This window comes from Penaeus monodon, chromosome 22 (assembly GCF_015228065.2).
Source record: "Penaeus monodon isolate SGIC_2016 chromosome 22, NSTDA_Pmon_1, whole genome shotgun sequence".
Taxonomy (NCBI): Eukaryota; Metazoa; Arthropoda; class Malacostraca; order Decapoda; family Penaeidae; genus Penaeus; species Penaeus monodon.
Genome location: NC_051407.1, coordinates 37,488,072 through 37,488,868, shown reverse-complemented (window position 1 = coordinate 37,488,868; position 797 = coordinate 37,488,072). Strand labels below are relative to the sequence as shown.

At 45.8% G+C, this 797-nt stretch overlaps 1 protein-coding gene across 2 annotated transcripts in view; it reads left to right on the top strand.

Moving 5' to 3' along the window:
* The window catches only part of LOC119587112 (superoxide dismutase [Cu-Zn]-like), a 12,417-nt gene extending 11,730 nt beyond the window's left edge, over positions 1–687 (top strand). For both annotated transcript variants that reach the window (XM_037935864.1, XM_037935865.1), the window contains exon 4: positions 181–687. In XM_037935864.1, the coding sequence (XP_037791792.1) occupies positions 181–435 (255 nt within the window). In that variant the 3' untranslated portion in view covers positions 436–687. The remainder of the gene's footprint in view (positions 1–180) is intronic.
* The last annotated feature ends 110 nt before the right edge of the window (positions 688–797 follow it).

Here is a 797-nt window from a genome sequence, read left to right as displayed (position 1 = left end):
AATGAATGTATGAGCATACGTATGTATTCACACAGCATTCATCCATACCGCACACATTCATATATGAGATTGTATTAAGTATTAATGACCTGGAGTATCACAGCTCACGTCAGGAGCACTCGGGTGCCGCTCAGACCAGCAGCGCCTGTTCGTCCGTTTCACCCTCTGCCCCCTTTCCAGCGCCCCCACGGCTCCCCCGAGCACGGCGAGAGGCACGTCGGTGACCTCGGCAACATCCTGGCAGACGCGACCGGCCAGGCAGTGGTCAACATTACTGACCCCCTGGTGACCTTAGTGGGGCCTCGTACGGTGCTGGGTCGTGCAGTCGTAGTCCACGCGGGCGAGGACGACCTTGGCCGCGGTGGCAACGAAGAGAGCTTGAAGACTGGCAACGCTGGCGGTCGAGTGGCATGCGGGGTCATAGGTCATGCTTGAGGGATGTCAGAGGTCAATTATGACAGTTAATTTTTTTTTTTAACAGTTTTTAATGCTTTTTTATACACTATGTTATAAGACATTGCATTCATTGCGATTTTCGATGACGTATAATGAAGAACGAAAAAACGATATGCAGAAATACAATTCTTTAAACTACATACTGAGATTTCTTTTTCCCGCTTTTTAAACTGAAACCAGACAATTCTTGACGTCTGCTAAAAGTATGAAATAAAAGGTCTTGAGATATAACTCTAGTTTTTATATTCCTAACATTAATTTCAAAAGTCCTTACAAAGGCAATGCTACCAAATGCTGACACCATTTACTTCGTGAAAATGCTTTTCACTCTGCTGAACATA